At 43.4% G+C, this 20,557-nt stretch overlaps 1 protein-coding gene across 2 annotated transcripts in view; it reads right to left on the reverse strand.

Moving 5' to 3' along the window:
• Positions 1–20,557, reverse strand: part of TTC7A (tetratricopeptide repeat domain 7A) — a 171,858-nt gene that overhangs the window by 112,696 nt on the left and 38,605 nt on the right. For both annotated transcript variants that reach the window (XM_086460563.1, XM_086460562.1), the window contains exons 9-11: positions 14,909–15,046; positions 14,351–14,434; positions 2,476–2,580 (exon numbers count right to left, since the gene is read on the reverse strand). In XM_086460563.1, coding sequence (XP_086316689.1) covers positions 2,476–2,580; positions 14,351–14,434; positions 14,909–15,046 — 327 coding nt within the window. The remainder of the gene's footprint in view (positions 1–2,475; positions 2,581–14,350; positions 14,435–14,908; positions 15,047–20,557) is intronic.

Raw genomic sequence — 20,557 nt, forward strand, 5'->3', positions numbered from 1 at the left:
GACTGAATAACACTGAAAGGTGTTTCACACAATGAAAAGGCAGTAGATTGAGGGAAAAAACCTTATTATTTCATGATAATCAAAACCAGATAATTTTTCCGTTCTTTCTCCTCATTTTCTAAGGTTAGACTGTTGCTTTATCAGCCGCCACGTAGGAGAAGTCTGGAGATACTGGATTGCTTGAAGACAGGGTTGGAACTGAATTATAGTCTCATTGCCTTTTCTAAGTGTCTCTATAACAAGGTATTTTTTATGTGCTAGCTGTGCTAGCAGATGCAGAGATTTTGGGGAGAAGCACCAATGAGAAGGACAAATCCTGACTCTGCCCATTTTCTGGCACAGCAGCATCTTCAATTTGAGCTCATAATTTCATGTTCCGCACCTTATCCATCACAGTCAGCAGACTTTAGTGCCATCATTTGAAATTTAGTCCTCCATAATGACAGCTGCATAAAACCCAGGGTAACATATAAAAGAAGAGGGATTTTATGCCATTTGTCTTCTCACAGTACAGAAACCTTGTCCTTTCACCTCAACACACATCAATGACTGAGTGTTTAACTTTATTGCTCCTGCTAAACATAAGAACATCCCAGGGATCTTGATTTTAGCATGGAGTCTCACAAGATGCATTCACTGTTATTTCAGTTTTGTCCAAAGGCTAGTTATGGCAGAGGACATGTTTAGCAAGTATCAAGAGACTACAGCCTTCCTAAAGTCACTATTTCCGTTTAGAAGTGGACAAAGTCAGTCAAAGCACAACTGAACGGACCATTCTGCTGCTATTTGCCTTCTCTCAGGATCCTGAACCTCACCACCTCACAGTGCAGTCAAGGCTGCCCCCAAACTTCACACTGCCAACCAGTTCTCTGTTTGTAAGTATTAGATCCAACAGAACATCTTCCCTCATTGGCTTCATGGCTCCAGTGCCTTCCCCTTGTCAGATTCACGTTCACAGAGCAGGAAGGCAGAAGAGTAAAGGATTTAATTGCAATACGGAGATCCCAAGTTTGTCTCTTCTACTAAAGTGCAGGCTCCTAGGCAAAAACTAGCTCGATCTCATAGAAAGATTTTCGTCACATTTAACACAACTATTCTGCTGGGTTTTAAGTTTTTTTTGCCTCCTGGCAATCATTGAGACAGCAGAATTGCCACGGGAAGCTGTCAGGGTCTTGCAGTCCCCCACTATGGCTCCAAGTGAATGCAGGAATTTAGCCCATGAGGTTCCTCTAGATTCAGAGCCTACAGTGTAAAAAATGATCAATATACTTGCTGATGTTTTAGACTAATAACAAGTTGATCTTGCCTTGAAAACTTCGTCAGAGATACTAATAAGTGTTCAAAACCGTTGTAAGGTCTGGCTTTCATATTGTTTTAACATGTCTAAGAATCAGAAAAAAACATTTATGTGCTTTATTAAAAAAAATAACATTCACGGTGAATGTTGTTTCATATCACTGAATGACTTTCAGCCCTCAAAATTTAGATACTGGGCTAAGGGTACAAGAGAGTTAAATTGCTTTACACAGAGAACAGAGGTAGGTTGGGTAGTTCAACAAGGATTCCCTCAAGGCCTCCAGACCTGAAAGATTTTTTCCTAAAACAAGACACTTCCCAGTTTTTGCTGACTCACATATAAGTTTAACTATTATAGTTTGAACAGTATAGTTCATTCAAAAACATAAATAACGAGATCTCCTCGGTGACAGCGGTGTAAACTGATACAACTCAATGAAGTTTAGCTGAATACCAACATTCACCAGATAGGGATGCAGAGGATGGGGAGGTGAGGGGTCGGGGGACGCAACCAGAGCAAATCTAGTACCTACAACAATCTGGGCAGATTTTTCTGGTATTTTCTTTCACGCTTTCTTGCATCTTTGTTTTACTTATATTAGCAATTATAATCCTTCACTGACTGCAGGGACACCTCGTGGTGAGGACAGGTGAAAACAGCAGGCTGCCATTCAATTAATTAAACCAAGCAGCAAAAGACTGACAGATGTTTCTGCTCCTTGGGATAATCAGAATTTCACAGGCACAGATTTCCACTCCCACTCTGCTTCTGGGACATACATTAACGCATCCTGAACAGAAAACACTGACACAGCAACTTCAAGAACAAAGGACTGAGTCATTCAGCAGACCTGAACTGTCTAACAGTCCACTTACAATTATTAACTTTTCTCTTCCAGGGGCTACAAGAGTGGCCAATCCAACGCAACACTCAGCTGAAGCAGCAGTCTACAGAACGGCTGTTAGGGCTTTGCCCCTTCCTCCTTTGTTTCATGTGCCAGCAAAATGTATTTCAGTGACTCACCACATAATTTTTTGCTGGGTTTTTAATGTCTTTTTTGAGAGGCATGCATGTGATTTTTAACAGGGATTCCCTTTCTCCCCCCTGCAACTACACTGTGGCACTGTCACTGCAGCACCTGATCCACGACATAAGAGGAATTGCATCAGCTTGCTTACCCAGTGCAGCGACCCAATGCAGACCTTGGCAGCCAGAAGAGGAACGGTGGGATCTGTAGGTCGCAGTTTAGCACACTCTCTGAGCACTGACACAGCATATGCTGACTGGAGGAGGAGGAGGGGGAGAGAGGAGGAGGAGGAAATAAAAAAGGCTGATTAGACAATGCTGTTAGAGAGTCCAAGTGAGGTATTTCAGTGAAACGTACAAAGAAGTGCTATGAAGTTAAGAATCACATCTCAGCAACAAGTTAGCAACTTCATTCCCACCTCCACACGCACAGACACATGTGTGCGCCCATGCACACATACACACACTCTTCCCACACTCGGGGGAAACAGGCCAGAGAACGGGCCCTGTTCACTTTACATGAAACAGTCTCCCTTGGCTGTTAACACACCGGTTATTTTAGCTCTTGCCCTCCCAATTCACAAGAATTCTGCTATAGTTTTCCTTGCACACAACCATCTTCCAGTAAGCCAGAAAAGATCACAAAGAGCTTACCCTCCAGAATGTTAACATTTTGGGCAGCTCTACTCAGAGAGAGGCTTGTGCCGCTAAAGTAATCTGCTCTGTAGGTTGTTTTAGCATCTTCTGCAGTCCCAGAACATACAAGAATACAACTGGGATCCCACCATACAAAGGGTGGAGCAAGCAACTGCACAGCAATACACTGTTTAGCGGGTGGTCCGAGTAGCATGTGTTGGAAAGAAAGCCCATAAAACTCTTGCTGTCTCTCTGGTGCTAGGTTACCATTAATGAACGATGACTATGAATGTTTATTAAAATTAGAAGTTACATAGCCCTTTTGATTCAATGTGCTCTACAAACTTTGCTTTTTATAGCACTGCCACATTCATGGCTGCCACATTTCGGAGGATTTAAAGGGGAATGAGGAAAGCTCTGGTCTGAGATGCTGGTGAGGAGGTGGCAGAAGTTGCCTTGGGTTTCCCACCCACCCCACCTGGACCATAGTTTCTTTCACATTTCCAACCCTCCTCGCTACTGACCTGTGATCCCCCCAAATCCTCTCATCCTTGAGCTCACGGGGAAGGTTTCTTCCCTCAATTTCTCCTTATATGCTCCATTCCTCCCAAACTCTTCTACACAGTCCCAACACACACAAAGGCCTCTCTCAGTGTTCCTTCTCAGAGGCACATTAAATAGTCATGGCCTTTCCATATTACAGGAGAGCAGCAACAGAAGCTTGCAGAGTCAAACTAACCACTAATTCCTATCAGGTCCTGGGCATCTCCTCCTCACCCTGACCCCTAGGGGCTCTCCCCCCAGAGTTCTGACCAGCACAGGCAGGTGGGGCTGGTGTCTGCTCCCATCCCCTGCAGCCCCACACTGCACCTTCGTGCTCCCACCAGCCGTCGGCGCTTCCCCTCCTTCCCACCACACCGAAGTGGGCTTTGCCTGCCACTTCCCTTCTCCACAGAACTGAAGGTTCACTTCTTGCTATGGGATTTAAAAGCTTGGATAGGAATGTACTTGGAAGGGACCCTGGGAAAAGGGAAACACAGATGTAGAGCAGCCCTGCCTATGCTAAGACAAAGATAGGTTTCGTAACCAAAGACATGAGCTCTGTAGCAGTGGAGAGCAAACCCTCCTGCTTGAAAAGCTTGGGTACCTGCTGTGTGGTCTGAAGAAGAGCAACAGCATGCCCTACGTTCTCCAGGCTGCTCCTACCTACCTAGAGCATCAATAAAAGTAAGGAAATATTTGCTATTTTCCAATTCCAAACGCACAGTTTGCCTAAAGCCAGAAGGAAGCTTGTCTCAGAGCAAAGATGGGAATCAATAAACTTTGTCCTAGAGCTTAAACTGTTACCTCACCCCTATCAGTAACAAAGACTTGAGTAATTCAACCCTGATGTACAGGAAGAAACACGCCGTTGCACTCTAATGTCACGAGGTGACTAGCATCCCTCAGAATGAACCTCCCTGACACCTATTTGTTCAGACAAGTACTGTCTCAGGTTTTAATGGCATCTTATTCCTCTCTCTCACAGAAAGCTACCCGCACTGCAGGCAGCTGGTATGCCCAGCAGCACTGCTGGACACGTTAGAAATGCAAGCATAACCCCAGGGTCCTAGCGTGGCACAATATCTTCTTGCCCTCCCGCCTATATTCCAGTCCCAAAGGTGTTTCCAGACAAGAGAAACCCAAAGAGTAGAGCAGGACAATATGCACCTTGCCAGCTGGTGGATCTACAGCTGAACCTCCTCCCCAAACCTCATCATCTCACCATGGAAAAGTAAACTGAAAAGGCCAGGTATGTAAAAGACCGTACACTGTCCTGGGCCAAGGCTTTCAGAAACAAACACGAACTGAACCTGGTGGTGGTTTCTCAGCTCCCCATCTTTAGCACGACTGCAGGGAAAGCAGGAGGCACCCGGGAGCTGGTGACAGCAGCCCTGTGGGCCAGCACAGCCAGCACTAGCACAAACCAAAGCAGTGAGTGTCCTAATTTGGGCCACCGCTGTAGGACCTTCCAGGGTCTACACCAGAAGAGAAGTGATACAACCCAGCTCCTTGCCAGTTCCTCTCGAACTCTGCTCCCTCCCTGTCTGCAAGCTGTCCGTTGCGTAAGGCTGGTCCTCGGGACAAGCCAACCCTGCAACAGTCTCAAACCACAGAGCGCTTCTCATGTCTGTCCTGAGTCTGTTCAGGAGGCAACTCCAAAACAGCGACTCCTGAATGCTGCAAAGCAGAAAGTCCCACCCTGTGCCTAGCCCCAAATACCTCACATGTGGAGTCACTTTATCACATGCACTCAGGAGCTTCTGAACGTGGATGTACAGAGTCAAAGCCACAGTTTCCACGCTACTTCTAAAGCACTTTCAAAGTTATGACACTTTAAAGAAGTTTATAAAATTTGCAATTAAACATACTGAGCAGAAGTAGTTTTAGAAACAGGGTGACATGAAGCCTTCCTCCCCAGCTGCATTTTAAAAATTCAACAGATCTATATAATTTCACCTTAAAACTTTACTCAGCAGAAATTATATATAGATGACGAAAATGTTAACTGAGGGATGATGGCAGAAAGAATATCCCACTCCCACAGTGATCTTACTTAGAAGGGACTGGAGTGACATCTAATAATACCAAGGTGTTTTAGAGATATTAAATACAGACATTAATAGGCAGGGAACAAATATCATTCACTCAGTATTGAATACAGATGTCATTGGATTGTAAAAATATTTAATAGGAAACTGTTTGTGTAACATTGAAATAATCTGATAATTAAAACGTACATATTCTTTCACTTAGTGTGGGTGGATCAGGCAGTCAAGCGCATTGTTTGTGAGATTCACTGCAAGGCAATAATAACTAGATTTATCGGCGAGGCATGTTTTGAGAAGAGCAGAGCTTGAACTCCAAGTGAGTGCATGCTTCCTACTCATAATTCTGAGCTTCAGAGAGGCTCACATCAAAATTCAAGGCAGGGTTTAAATTCTTTCTGTTTAGCTCGCTAATTGCTGGACTGTAACAACTGCACTGGAACCAGTTCCCAAGGATTTCAGAAAACTGGGGATTTGCTTCTGGGTCTCATTTGGCCTCTCTCTGGGAAAAAGGCTCTTAAGTCCCCCCAAACACACACAAACCCACTGAACAGGCACGGTTTAAAGAAATGGCAAGCTTACCAACAGCTGCCTCATGGGGGTTTCAGCTTCAGTTTATGGGAGGTCTAATGTTGGGAGTCCTCAGCCTTGGGATCCTCATCAGATTTAAGCAGATTCATGACCATCCTCCCTTCGTTATGACCAACAGAGCACAGAGCTCAAATCAGGTTATGGGGTGAAAACGCTGCTTTAATGGGAACGTTCAGCCATCAAAAAAACCCCAAACAAATGAACAAAAAATCCCCAACAAAAAATAAAAATAAACTGTGTAAGGGACTTAAAAACTTTAGTTACCTGAGTTGGGCACCTCCATCCTTCACATACCAACAACTTTGTGTGCAATGGAGACAGGGAAGGACATGGCACTAGTGTTCCACATTTAAATCCAGTATCTATAGGAAGCTGGTTTTCTCTGCCAATTTTTCCCTCACCTAATCTACCTTCATACAATATTTTTCTTCTGCAGACATCACGAACACGCTCCACAATAATTTATGAAAAGAAAATTAGGAAATGCAGTTTCTGGGAAGTAGTAAACAATACTGACAAATGGCTGACACAGACTTCTGAAAGAGCTCTATGTGCCACATCCAATGGCGGGGGTGGGGGGTGCCCTTCTTCATCTGCAGCAAGAAATCACAAGGAAGCTATGAGGACACCTCCCCCTAAGTACTTACAGCAGCCATGGGTTTGAATCCTATAAGGGAGTAAAATGTAAAGGAAAAACTTGTATCCCAATACAAAATACAACTCACATTCCCCATTCACTAATTAGAGAATGAAGCATGCAAGCACACTCCTCAAAGATGCCTGCACACGAGCAGTACAGAATGAAGAACAGTCTCTTACTTTTCCAAAAGGCTCAAGAGATCTTGCCATCACTTAGGGTAAACACATAGATGCTGCCCCAGTGCTGGTTTTCCTAGCTCACTCAAACACATTTCTCATTCTTTCCCCTCCTCTTCTCTTCCACCACACCAAAGCAACAGAAGGATGTCAGAGATCCATTTCGTACTTAGACGATAAAGAAACCATAAATGCAAGTAAAAGGAAGAACAACTTCCAGACAGTAAATCATGCCAGGCAGACTTGACACACCATAAACAGTTGCTCTTCTCTTGCAAAGGTTCCAGAAAACCTTTCTACTTTTTTGCTTCTTTGGTAATATTTTCCAGCCAGAAGGAAAAAATGTTCCTCAAGGTGGTGGTTTTTGTAGACAGCCTCACTCCTAATTCACCTGGCAGTTTAACACACAGTTGAATCTCCACAACTAGTACTGCTTTATCTCTAGCCTCACCCTGTCCGATTTTAAAAACTGCACCTTTTCAAAGAGATTGTGGGGAAGGGAGGGAAATCTTTCATCATTATGCACGAATTAGCATTCCCTGTGTCCTGGGATTCACAGCCATATAGCTATAAATGACCTTGAACCAACACAGGAAGATGACAGAGTGAACCAGTAATTGAGAACTCTGGAATTATTTGTTTTGGTGTTGGCTTTCCACTGAATTTCTAGATTTCTGTGAATCCCTCAGCATGAACATTATTCCCTTAAGACACTCAACTTCTCTCAACACAGGTACCAATTCTCCCCCTTTTCTTTTACCTTGTGCTTAGCAAACGAGAGCATTCCGTTAAGCAGCTTCAAATATTCACTTTTAAAAGTACCTCTTGAATTTTAAGATCAATAAGCATAGATTTGTCCTTGCTAATGTGACAACCACCCCACTTCACACTTTCTGTTAAGAAGAGAGTCAACCCTGAAGGCCATGATATAGCCCATCTAGGTATTCTGCTCGACAGTCAGGCATCTTTGGAAATTTCCGTTTTTTGTACTATCCAAGGCCCACAGGCACACCCCCTTCTAATCCTTCTTTTGCGCCAAAGGAAACCAAACCATTGAATATCCCCTAGATAGCTGACCTTTGTAACAGGATCTTTAACCAATGAATGCTCAATATTTTAACTTTCATTCCCCAGCAATGCTATTTAAGGAGCCATTCGAGGCCTCTGCTGCTCCCAAGGTTCCTGCCTGCAATGCAAAGAGAAATGTACTTTTTTTTTTTTTTTTTTTAATGCCAGTTGCCTAGCAACCAGCCTAAGCTTTTGCAAGGACACCAACAGAAGGAACAGCCTAAATCATAAAATTCATCTGCTGTTGCTGCAGAATTATGTATCAAATATATTTATAACTTTCCTTCTAACCTTCTGGAAAGCTGTATGTTGGCAGTACAGGCATGGCTGAGTCAAACTGGAAGCTCCTCAAAGCTGTTAGAGACATCTGCTTTTGCTGCACTGTTTAAATAAGGGGCAGAATTCCTTTTTTTTTTGGGTACAACACAGATATGAGCAGCTCACACATTAGCTTGTCGTTATTTGGCTATGACCAGTATGCATCAGCAACTTGCAAAGGGCTCCTAAATCAGAGTTCGTGTCTGTGTAAGACTGGTTTCAAAACCCTAAAAATGCTGCCAGCACAAGTTCTGGGCAGGGCTGCAGTATCTCCAGCCGCTGAGGAGCCAAGGGGAGCACAGTGACACTGCAAGATTGGCTCTGGGAACAGCTGGAGCCTACTCCCCGAGAAAAAACAGCTGAATGACAGATGCCGAGAGATGTGATGATTTCCCTTTGTGTAACACCAGACACCCCCTGAAGCGTTGTTATTAAAAAAAAAAAAAACATCATTCAGGTAGACAAACCTGACTTTCTTCCTCTTTGTCTTAAAAATGAACAAACAGAAGGGATAAGAGCAGAGAGGAGCATTTTGCGTAGCTGAAAGCAGCTTTATCTGCCTGGTTTTACAAGGTACCATGCTTGGAGCTTCAATCCCCATACTGCCAGCCTCTCTTATCTACACAGTAATGCTGACCATCGTCCCTGTGGTGACCATTGTCCCTGTGGTGTCCTCAGGACGGGCTAGCAGGGGCTAGGGGAGGATCAGCAAATGCAGTTGTTTCTCAAGTCATGCAATTGCTGTCCTAAGGGCAAGCACTGGGCTAATGGGTGTTCTGTCAACACTGGACAAGAGGGGCTGGACAGCTGTGTGCCAGGCACCCCAGGAACACATAACCACCAGCAGCAGCCCCAGCACAAGGCCTGCTGAGCATAACCCTCATCTCCAAGTAACTGCTTCCAGCTTCACTGGGCTTTCACAGCCAACCTTCTCCACAGCCCCTTCAAGTGCTCCTGCGCTCTTCATTTGCACACTTCTTGCTGCACCTCATCCCCTAAATAAGTATACAGGGTGAGGGGTAAGAGCAGATTATCCTCTCCTAGCAGATGCTCCAGACTCCACTCAGCTGGCCCGAGACTGTATCACTCCCCACCCCTCCTCTCAAAAAATACACATCCTAAAGCTTTTAATTCAATAACCAAGTTGTGTTGTGGAGGTTTGTTTGGCAGAAACATTAAATATGACCATGAAAATGGTTTTATGCACTGTGTATGCTAATAATAAACATCCACTGGACGTGAGAGATCAGCGTGACACTGCTGAGAGTTAAATGGCTCAATTAGGGTAGCCAGCTCTTTTAGACTAAGTAGACTCAGTGTTCACAGAATAATTTCACAGCTATCCTTGAAGAATCCCTCCCTCACCACCCTTAGGAAAATGCCACATCACAGTCACTAAACACAAATCTTGTCTCTTTGGTTGGTAGGTAGAAGAGAGGCATCAATGTTGCCTCGCATTGTTCAAGGCACACATTTTATCAGTTTATCTTTCCTTTAAGCAGTGTGACATGTAAAAAAAGACATGTGTGATGCAGATCTGGAAGAATTTCTGAGGTACTGTCAATTTAAGGTAAAGCCCAACCCCACAATGCCCTTCTGAGTCTCCACTCCCAGACTGCTCCAGTGACACTTCGGGACACCTAGGCTGGGTTCTGCCTGAGGCTGTTGGGTGTGGAAGGGGACAGAAATCTGAACAAGGGAACGTATAACTGATCCAACTGGTCCGAGGCCAGGGAAATGCTTGCAAGTGCACAGGGGCCCTATTTCACATCCCTTGTGCTTGTAATACATCATCTAGACACTATGACAATTTTGCCAACTTCAGATACATCAGTAGAGCTACCCTAGGAGAGCTGTGTGCTGGTAATCTCCACGACCTCCAGTGGAAACTGTTTAGTTGAAAAGCAGCAGCAGCAGAGAAGTCTGCCCCAAACAGCTGTCTCTCTCTTCACTACTGTGAAGACTACAAAGTCTTCCCTACTCTGTAAATAAGAGTTTGGTCCTTCTTTTCCCCATTCTGCTGAACACAGGTCACTTTTTCAAAGTCCTGAGACAGGCAGATGCAACCTGCTGCACTCGTTTTACTTTGGCAGCAGGACGGCGGCTCATCTCATTGCCCGAGGACTCTGCCAGATGGCATCCGGCTATCATACCGCTTGCCACTCAGACTCCAGCCTGTCGATGCACGGCAGCAGAGCCAGCGAGCTGCTATGCCCACTCAGCCTCTGGCTGTCATATTACCACATCGTGAAGGTTATTACCAGCAGAAGCAACCTAAAGCAGCTGTGAAGAGTCCAGCATTCAGTTTTCCAGCAGCAGTTCAGAAAGAACAGGGGTGCTGCACTAGACTGATTTAAATCTTTCTCTTGCCTAGCCAGAGCTGCACTTGGTGACACAGGACATCTCTCACTATGTCTTTGCCACGGTCTAGGCTTTCCCAGCATTTCATCTAAAATTGCCTACGAAAGCCTTTCAAATTTCATGATGGATTTTAATCATTTGAATAAACATGTTCCTTTTGTTCAGAAAACGTACAGCTCAGTATACATGCACTCCCAAGAATGGGTTAGAAAACAACCAGACCACATCATCTTTCTCATTATGCAAGTTGTTGAGAAGCACAGGGAAGGGAAATTGCTGTCACTCCATTATTTCCACTGTTTAAGTGGATAGAAGACAGTCAGGAAGGTTATGCTTCTCTGAGCTTTTTCATTCACTGTTTTATGAAGCCCTAAGACCTCGCTTGCTCTGTAAGAACTTACTGAAGTGATGTGCCTATTTCTGTTAAGACGCATGCTTTTAAGAATAATGTGTAAACTCAAGCCTACATACAGTAATGAGCCTAGGTGGCTGGCTTGACATTCAGACTGATCACTTGTGAAAAATGACAGTCATCATTTGGCAATTCTTTGGCTGGCAGAGGAAGAAAATAGTTCAAAATTTAACTTGATTGACTTAACCTGAAGAAGATTAATATACAAAATAAAAGTAACAGTAGTCAAACGCAGTATAGAACAGAGGGCAAGACAGGATTTTACAGCACTTCTAAGAAGGTCAGAGTTTGCAAATCCTAAAAAGTGTTTAAAAAAAAAAAAAAAAAGACCAAAGTTTCCAGCATTTACAAGTTGATAAAACTGTTCCTGTCGTACCCAGGATTTATGAGCATGATTTGCTGTATTGCAGAACAAGTAACGCTGCAGGATGTGAGATTTCATTACCAAGAAATGAGATCAGGAATTGGCTGTGACTGAGACAGGTGTAAACAGATCTTTTACCTATAAAAGCTCAAGTGTACTCTGCATTCTGCAGTCCAGACAGACCACACTCTTTTCTCATCAGGTCTTTCTGCTACACTGGAGCACTTACTTTTAAATGAACTCTGTCCTGCTATCAAGCTGTGAAGCAATACAACAACGTATGCTACATCTCCCATTAGGAAGATGACGCATTGCAGAGTATACGACAGGAATCCTCAGGGAATACTTTGGGATTAGAAGTGAAATACTGCACAGACAGGATTGTCGTGTAAGGGAATTCCCTCTGCCCCATACAGGGCTCAGAACATTTAGAGCTTTTACATCAATGGGCAAGATCAGGCCATTTTACCTGGTAAATATTTAAAGTACAGGCAAAAAGACATGACATAATTGAAAAGCTGGAAATATAGGACAGTTCTAGAGATACAGATACTTGTGTTCCTCTTTTTCCCTTAAGTACCAAATATTCAGTAACTTCTAGAGAAGGTGAACAGGTATGCAAACACACAAGGACAAGGACAAGGACAAGGACAGAGTTCTCATGCAAACTGGTAGAAGCTAAAGATCAGGCCCCATTTCTCTCCTCCAAACTAACTCAAGATTGCATGAGAATTACTCTCTGGGTACGCTCACCCTCTCAACCATCAGCAGTTAAAATCTAGGTTTGCTTTCTGCCAAATTACTAGAGCTACAGCATTGTCTGCTGTTGAGAAACAGGTCACACAACACCTGTAAAGCCGATAAAGCTCCCAGACAAGTCCTGTGTTTATGGGAAGATACTGTGCCTTTCCATCACAGCACATCCAGTCATTGTTGTCCTCAGTATCAAGAGGTAAGGTATCCAGAGGATTTGCAAAGGCACAGAGGGCAGCAAGTGCTAACTCCAGCTGAATGCCAAGGGGAGCTGGACCTGACTTGTAAACCCTCCACCTGACATAGGCCAGCGCAAGGTATTAGCACCATGGCACCAAGCTCATTGTTTAAGTATTCCACCAGAGCTTTGGGTTTCCCCATACATGATTGAGTCTAGCCATCACTTTCATACTTGGAATCGGATTTTGAAATGCTTGTACTGAACTCCTATAGGAATCTGTGAGCCTCCTTCTCACTAAACATCTCCCTTCTGATCCCTTGCTGATCTAATGTGCTTTGACAAAGTTTTGATGTCTCCTTCTGATTATAACAGATCTCGCCAATTTAGGAGATAACTGTGGAGTCCCAGAACAGGGTCAGAGTTTGCAAGGTCCCACCAAGTACACTCCTGGCGCCCCATAGCGGGGCCACTACTGAGCGGTACTTGCCTAGAGCGTTCACAGATCACCAGTGACGCAGGCTCCACACAACTTCCACAGGCAATCTTTTTCTAGTGTACCACTATCCTTATTTTTTTGCCTCTTAATAGGAAACAGGAACTTGTGTGGCTGCAATTGAAAGCCATCACGTCTTGTCCTACCCACCACAGACAGGATTAACCCCTTCTTCTAAGAGCTCTTGAAGGCTGTTTCTCTCTTGGACTTTTTTCTCCCCTTTAAGGTAAAAAAATTCAATTCTTTCAATCCTTCCAGTCCTGCTTACTGCACCCTTAGCCGTTCTTCATGCTCTTTATCAGACTTTCTCTTGTTGCTCTGCCATTTTCTTGAAGTATAATGCATAACAACAGACAGCCCTGCAAGATAAGGCCTTGCCTATGCTCACAGAAGTGAAGGAATCCCTTCAGACTTCTTCGAAGCTTTGCTGCCACTTATACATCACAAGATGATGACAACTTTGCAAAAGCATGCCAGTGTATATTCACCTCCCATTTCCACACCAAAGCCACTGTTTCCTACTCAACTTATAGCCATAAAAGGCCAGTAGCAGTTATCACTTGGCAGATGACTGCTAGTTGGTGGTCTCTGCCCAGTTCCACATGGATTCCCCTACGCTCCACGGGCACGGAATATAGGACCATATTAAGTGGTCTGCTAATGCACAGCACTAATTTGCTTACACCTCCTGAAAGCGTCAGTGGGCACCTTCAGAACAAACAGGATAAATTTTGTACCATTCACATTTCCTCCAGGAAGCCTACTCTTTTAAGACGGATAAAGAAAAGCTCCTGCTGCCTCTATCTACCTTTCACAACCAGACTTCAGCCCTCTCAGTGGTTAACTGGTAACTTGGACAAATACTAAACTAATTAAAAAAAAACCCCAACAAATCACTTATGCTAAAACACATGTCCATGCTAACATTCACACATCATTTCTTTTTCTACAGTATCTTTTGCACCAAGCACTTAAAAAAATATTAATCCTTGCAAGCTGTCTATGAAAAAAGCATTAACATTTCCTTGATCAGATGGGGAAACCACAGCTTGAAGAGCAGTTAAGCCAACTGCCCAAAGACACAGAGTGAGCTGATGACAGTTTTGGACATCGGTATCTTTCTTACACTAAGCACATTTCGGTTGAACCCGCAGAGAATGGACAGCTGCATAATGCTTTTAAACCCAGAGCTATGCACAAAATCTAGTTTCTCCTTGATAATGAGAAGCAAACCCTACACGGAAAGAACAGCACTCCTTACCAAATGCACACACCTGATCACAAAGTGCTATTAGAGTCTAAAAGGAGAGCACTGCTCTTCCACACAGCTGTCAGACAGTGCCTACCCCCACAAAATACATGACTGTGCACATTCAAACAAGTAAGCTAGGTACATTCTGCCAGAGGAAAACATGCCCTTTCTAAGCCCTTTGGTTTGAACATTACCTTTCCACAAGCCACCATTGACAGGGCAAGCTGGTACCAGAGGTGAAATTCATCAAATGCAAACTTCATGGCTCTCTCCAAGCACTGAGAAATAAATGTTAGGAGAAATATCAGTGTATTTTGGTCGTTTGTTTTCTTTTTTATTTTTTTTTTTCTTTTTGTGTGGTTTTGTTTTGGTGTTTGTTTTTTTTATTAATATCTTTTACTGAGACAAGCAGCAGTCTTGACATTCAAATTAGAGGAAACAATCTGTTGTAGCTCAGATGATTTTTTTTTTTTCTTATGACATCATTTTCCTCTCCTTAGTTAATAGGGCTTGCTTGCATACCCCATGGCTTCAAATGAGGGCCACTTTGTTCAAGCGCCTCTAGAAAAACTACTTTAATGTCTCAAACCGTTCTGTGTACATTTCTGGCCTGTGCTGCCATAGGTCTGTAGCTGTTTCTACTAATTGCCACCTAGCTGCTTCATTTTCACCTTCCCCGACAAGTTGCTGCAGAAAGGGGCTTTACTTGCACGTTTGCAGTGGAAGTTTCGGCAGCAGCCGGGAGGAGGTACCTCGGAAAGCATGACATACTGCCCTCTTCTGCCCAGCGTGATGCTGAGGAGGTCGTAGACTGCAGAAGCATCCCGGAGGCTGACAGCTCGGTCATCCTGCTGGTCCGGGGCCCGGCTGATCACTGCATCCCGGTTTGCCTGGGCATAGACACAAATGAAGCATCAGACCTCAAAAGAGTAAGAGAGAAGCGAACCCTCCATAGGAAGTCCCACCCACCATCTGTAGCACTTCGTTTAAAATCATTTCAAGGTATTTTAACTCCTCCCAACATAAGGCAGGCGTTGCCACGGAATTACCCTGTATCTGCACCAAGCAAACTCAAGAGGACAGCTGTAGGGACAGAACGGAGCTGCCAGGAGTACCTCATCTGGATTTCTTTCCGAATTAGAGCATTAGGAAACAGACCTACCAGATCCCACCGCCTCAATAACTAGAAATTCATCCTTAAACCACATGCCTTACTACTTCAATCGCCTGCAACGGTGATAACTGCTACCGTGGCTGATATTTTACCTTCTGCGTCCGCACGTGATTTCTTCCCAATGGCATGTGTTCTTGTTGTCCTTTTCTGCTGCTCACTTTTTATTTTTTAATTTGAGCAGGTTGCCTTAATAATCGGATTTGCCTGTCATCAATTTAACACGTTTAGAGGTCTGTGCAACGGATCACCAAATAATTTTAAAACCCCCAAAACTTACAAGTGTTAATTTTGCATAATCTATCAGTGCTTTGCTCAGCCTAGATCAAAAAGAAACATTACTTTTGACAGAAAAATGATCAGTCTAGCAGTTTGCGAGGACGTCCCAAAATACCAGATGCCACAGACTCAGATCTACCTCAGGACCTCAGCCTCTCCATTTTCTGAGCACAAAGATAGAGATTTCAATCCCAGAGTAAACGGAAAAGTCCCTCTGATTCCCAAACGCAGAGGACTTCACCCAGACTGCCTAACCTTAGAGAGGCAGTGCTGGGTGGCACTGAGCACCAGCACTGACTGATAGCACAGGTACCCTGCCCTGAGCTCCTCAGCCGAAAGGAGTGCAACATCAGACATTCAGGTCTAGACATCCAAAAGAGCAGAAAAAATAAGAAGATTGCCAGCAGTTTCACCTGGGGCAAAGACAAACAAAATGTTCCCTCCCTGAAGCAAGAAGGTTATGAGATCTATTTTATAATACTTATTACTATAATCTTACATCTATTTCTTTCTAATTGCAGGGAGATTTTTTTTTTCCTAAAAAGGTTAAACATAGGAATTAAGTGTAATAAAAATTTCCAGAATATGCAGCCCTTAAAGCCCAGGCGTATTTCCTTATGATTAAGCTGCAGCTGTTTCATCATGATGTTATCTGTGCAATGCCTCAGTTCCAAGCACTCTTCATCGCAGCCTCCAGCCGAGACAGCAAACAAAATTACCGACAACTAACACAATCACAACCAAGAGCTGAATGTGACTGCAGTTAAAGGCAAACTGACAGGTCAGACTCAGTCTAGTGTTTGCACAAATAAACTTACACTGACTGTCGTAGCCACAAAAATATTTTTCCTGTTCCTGCGAAAAGCATAATTTTTGATTTAAAAAAATAGTTCAGAACAGTAAGTTGCCTGAGAGACTGAAATCAACTTCAAAGAGAAAATCCTGCAAGCAGAGCACAGAGGAATAGCTCATCTACCTTTATTAGCAGAACTAAACAAATAAGAAAAAAAAAATAGATGGTTTAGCTCTGTTTGGATTTAACCCAAGACTGCTACTTTAAAAGGGAAATAAGAGTTACAGGCATATATATAATGATTCTGAGATTGTTGTTTCAGAGAGTTAAAGACAAAGGCATACACAGAGCGATTCTTACTGCCAAGTGAATACTCCCACTTATATACAACAGCATTAACAATTTTTTCTGCACCGGTTACATTATTATGACAATTGTTTGTAGAAAATAGCTACTGAGATAGCACCCTCGTGCTCTGTGGTCTCATCATCAACCTCCCATTGGAGTCAGCAATAGCTTGATGCTTTTTTTGGGTATCCATCTAGTACAAAGCTATGATTTTTAAGTTGATGCATTAGCACAGACAGAAAATTAATCAGAACTGATGAGTGCCCATTAATACCTGCTAACAGATATGGGTACTAGAGGGAAGAACAAGCCCAAATCCTGCAATAAGCACGAATACGAGACTTATTACAAGGATGCAACACTCTAAAATTGCAGTCATGCTGAACATATTGTACATATTGTACTTTACCTAAGCAGACAGCAGTTAAAAACAACATATGCATAGGCATGACTAATATTCTCTTTAAGGAGGTCATAAACCTGCTTATTTTGTTCAAGCTTTCGAAACTCAAAGCCATAGAAGGTCTCTGCAATCTATCACCTTCTACACTTGCATGTATAAAAGTTGCCACTGAGCAAACGCATCATCGCTTCTATTCCAACAATTATTTTAATACTGAATCTAGTTCCAATTGCTAATTCCAGCTGCTCAGAAGAAAAAAAAAAAAAAACAAACAACACAAAACAAACAAACAAAAACACCCCAAGAAGTTCCCGCATTATCACGGAGATAGAAGAAAAGAAACCAAACCCAAAACCAAAAAGTGCAAACCTCATAACAAGCTACTGAACGGTAGCGAGAACATGGAGTGTGCCTAACACAGTAACACAAATCATCACCCCAAGGCTCAGGATATTATTTACTACTGCAGTGTGACACACAGGAGGGCACAGAACGGAACGTGAATCACTGTTTCTTGAAACTCACTGAAGGAAATAGGTGTGATTCTGCGGCCTGCCTCAGATCAGCATTAGCCAATTTTTTTGTCTTTACTTTTGTTTATGTTTTTGTAAACTTCAGTTTGGCAGTGAGAAATCCTGACAGTGGCTGGTAAGTACAGGTGCAAAGTAGCTGTAGAGTTACCGCAACATGGCATACACCGATGCTGTTGGATGGGGAATTTTACTTACTGAAATGTATACAGAGAGAGAAATCTCATTTTGCATTTGAGAATGCATCAATTCTAAGCCATTTACACCAACATTTTTTCAAGACCCGTGTTTCTGTTGTTTCAGACCACTAATTTTCCTGAACACAAACAGAAAAAGGGGTATTTGTAGAACACTGATCTCCAGCATATCAGTAACATAAGCAGCGGTTCCCAATTTGTCCTACCGCATTACTTCCTCCTCCTCCACTATAGGCAGCAGTAAAACATAGCTACAAATACATTTTCAACACCCCCAGCATGACTCTTCCCTTTAAGCTGTTCCCACTGTCATACAGCCATGCCTCACAGCACACAAGCAGGATGGAGATGGTGAGTCACACCATTAAAAGAAGAGAACCTCTGTCCGAGGCTGTTGTGTGGGATGGAGCAGGTCACTGATACTACCACCAACAGGAGCGTGGCCATCAGGAGTCAGCATAACTTGCATACAGAGCAAAAATACACAGTCAGTGCCCCTTTATTTGAGGTTCTCCTATGTAATGGAGCAACCCAGAGATGCATCACATCTACGTATTTTGGCATGCATTACACACCATCAGCTGTGCATGTAGGTGGCTCAGACCTGGCACTAATGCGATTTGGGGAAGTAAGACACACTCTCTAGTCAGCCCAGCCCGAGCACCTTCAGCCCTCCCTTCCTGCACCCCCCAACCCAAAATGCTCCAGCACAGGCAGATACCCCTGAGCTGACCCAGCACCCAGCCGCTGCGATGCCTGCAGTCCCACTCAGCTGTTCGACCTGACGGGGCACCGAACCAGCTAGGGTTCAGCAGGGTTTTGCTCCAAACCACAGCAGTACAACAGTAGGGGACTTCCAGACCCATGCTGGCCCTGCCAGCAGGGAAAAGATCTGCCTTTCTGGGGATCTGCTGAGCTACAGACAGCTTGCGCCTTCCTGTCCACATGTACAATATACTTACCTGCAAACGAGATAAGCCACCTATCCACAGAGGATCTGCTGTACATCAATGACCCCGATAATTACAGCTTATTTATGGCATGTTTATGACATGTAGAAAGGAAAAGAGCCACAGCAAATCCAAACAGCCATTACTTCAGCAGTTATTACGCATGCAGTTACGCTGCAGAAAATTAAATTTCACCACAGAACAAAGATGTGCTTCTTAATAAAACGTCAAGCAATCTTACGAATTACAATAGAGCATATTCCACGTAGCAGCCCCTTCTCACAGCAATTAGCTATGAAGGATCCTTTAATTGCTCACTTTGAAACATGGCTCCCCCTGCTTTTTTTCAAAGAAGAAAAAGAAAGCAATTAAAATCTTTAATGAGTGCCTGCTGCCTGCCCCCTAATTCATGGGCATTCTAATGTTCAACTTGTGTCTCTTCATAATAGACATAATTGCCAGATCCACTGCAACCCATCCATATAGAACAGCAGCATGTTTTACACAGTGTACTGTAATAATGTAATTGGTGTGATTCAATACTAGCATTAAGAGAGAAAAACAAATGCTATGTGTGCAAGATTGACAACAAGCCTTAGAAATCATGCAATTGATGCCTCTACTGCTACAAGCTGGGAAATATTTAGCCCATATCCTCTGGGTCTCCATTCTAGCTGTGTTGCCTCTACTGCCAACAAAATGAATTAATTCTTCGCAATGGCAAGGACTCATTCACATGGCAGAGGCTACGGACTTTTCACCTAAGTTACTGACGATCTCTACACAGCACTTGGAGGTTCCCCTCGCTAACATACACAAAGAAAATACTCAGGCTTGACTGCAAAGCTGCTGTGAAAATGGGAAACAAGTGGAACAAGGAGGAAATACCATACCCCAGCCACTCCCAAAACTCCTCTTACAGAGATACCACAACTTGCTCCGCTCCAGACCAGAAGCACAGTGAATAAAAACTTACCACCTTGTGAACTACGTGGCAACTGTGTCATTTCTGGTAAGCAACAGATCACAAATTACTGGTACCCCATTCGGATGTGTCAGCAAAAGAGCCCATTATTATTGGCTATCAAATATGAACATACAGATATATGTTATCTCTCACCAGGTATATTTTAATGTCTTTTACTGTAGCAGAACTAATCCTGGAAACATCACTGAAAGCAAGACAGACATACCCCACCCCAGCCAAAACAGTCCAACAACCCTACACAAAAAGAAAAGAGAGGGAGAAAGCAATAAAGTTTGTTTATGGATACTGACTTGCGTAACAAAGTAATATATTTGCTATCAGCAATCTGAGTTTAGAAAGCTGTCTTCCAAGAATTCACATTTTGTGTGTTTGGAAACAAGACTTTCTAGTGCAAAGGAGAAGAAAAAAGCTCTCTACTCTGTCTCCAGCCACTCACATTAGAACTATTTATTCAAGAGGCAATTAGCAGAGGTGGTGTATTTCCCACTAGAAACATCCTGCAATCCATCTTTGCAGGTCCCAAACACATAGCTTTGCCTTGCAGATCACTTAAAAAGTCAGATTTGCTATTGTAAATGCACGAACGCGATTTGGCAGGAACCAACACAGCAGGCAATCCCGTTCCCAGTTGTCTCTTTCAGCTGCCATAGTCCAACCGCCCTCAAGAAAATACTTATGATGGTCAACCTGCTGTTGTATCATCACTGGGCTTGGTGTCATTTAAAAAAACCAAATAAAATCC

Source organism: Leptosomus discolor, chromosome 2 (genome assembly GCF_034619465.1).
Source record: "Leptosomus discolor isolate bLepDis1 chromosome 2, bLepDis1.hap2, whole genome shotgun sequence".
NCBI classification, from domain to species: Eukaryota; Metazoa; Chordata; class Aves; order Leptosomiformes; family Leptosomidae; genus Leptosomus; species Leptosomus discolor.